The sequence below is a fragment of the Oenanthe melanoleuca genome, chromosome 2 (genome assembly GCF_029582105.1).
Source record: "Oenanthe melanoleuca isolate GR-GAL-2019-014 chromosome 2, OMel1.0, whole genome shotgun sequence".
NCBI classification, from domain to species: Eukaryota; Metazoa; Chordata; class Aves; order Passeriformes; family Muscicapidae; genus Oenanthe; species Oenanthe melanoleuca.
In genome coordinates, this window is record NC_079335.1 from 1302777 (window position 1) to 1304113 (window position 1337).

The 1337-nt window shown below is 51.8% G+C and overlaps 1 protein-coding gene across 1 annotated transcript; it reads left to right on the forward strand.

Annotated features, from left to right (window-relative positions):
- LOC130249782 (feather beta keratin-like) lies at positions 1–312 on the forward strand. The gene has a single exon (XM_056484852.1). It carries the CDS (start codon positions 1–3, stop codon positions 310–312), a length of 312 nt encoding a protein of 103 aa, XP_056340827.1.
- The last annotated feature ends 1025 nt before the right edge of the window (positions 313–1337 follow it).

A 1337-nucleotide genomic window follows, 5' to 3' on the forward strand; every position in this document is an offset into this window, starting at 1 on the left:
ATGGCCTGCAACAGCCTCTGCCGACCCTGCGGACCCACCCCGCTGGCCAACAGCTGCAACGAGCCCTGTGCCCTGCAATGCCAGGACTCCCGCGTCATCATCAACCCTTCCCCTGTGCTGGTCACCCTGCCAGGACCCATCATGACCTCCTTCCCCCAGAGCACCGCCGTCGGATCCACCTCCTCGGCTGCCGTGGGCACTGAACTCAATGCCCAGGGACAGCCCATCTCTGGGGGATTTGGCTTTGGCCTTGGCTATGGGCTGGGAGGCCTGGGCTGTGGCTATGGCAGAAGGGGCGGCTACATCTGCTAAGGACCCTCAGCACCACTCCTGACACCACCAGCTCAGGGCTCTGGAAACACCTCCTGCAACCAAAGCACCTTGGCTGATGTTCACCTCACCTGTACCTCACACCTGACTCCTTCAGCTACCTCTTTCTACAAATTCTCTCACTTCAATAAATGTTTCTTGTATCTGAATCTGAGTTGCTTCCTTTTCTTTTGGAATTCCAATGGTCTCACATCTTCACCCTGCACAATGCCACTACTCAACCATTACGGTGGATGGAAAAGGAGAAAAGAACATTTCTTAGCATATATGTCCCCACCAATAACAACCAACACTGGAAAAGAGGAGAGAGGGGGGATCTTCTGCAACATGATACAATCCCATCACCTGGTACACCAAAGTCTTGGACACAACCATTCTTTCCTGGGCACTCCCCTGCCAAAGTCACTCTATACCAGCACACACTTGAAAAGCTCTGTTTCCAGATGGATTCTTAAATCATCCCAGCAAAGAGAGGAACAAGAGCATCATCCACTTGGGCAGGAAATCTGGACAGCAAGTTCTTCCATCCTCTCTGCTCAAGCAGAACCAGTAGGAGCAGGATTTCCAGGACCAGGGGCAATTTAGTTTTGGAGCTCCCAGAAGAGGGAACATACCATCTCCTACACTCTCAGGGCACCCCTACCCACAAAAAAATTGTTGCTGATGGAATTCTGTCTCATTTCACAAGGGCACTTGCCTGCTTTCCCTTCACATGTGCAGTGCTGAGAACGGCTGGGCTCCCACACACTCGTGACACCTTCACCCAGCCGTATTTCCTCAGAGTCTCATCTCTCTCGATCTCTCCTCTAGCAAAGATTCCCCAGCCCTTCCACTATCTCGTGGCCTTCAATTTGTATTTGTTCAATATCCCCAATGTGCTTCTTCACCTGTGGAGGCCAGGACTGTCCACACCACGCCACATGGGATTTCACCAGTGCTCTAAAGACAGGAAGAGCCACCTCTCCCAACTTCATGTCAACAATTTTCTGAAAACTGCCTTGAACATG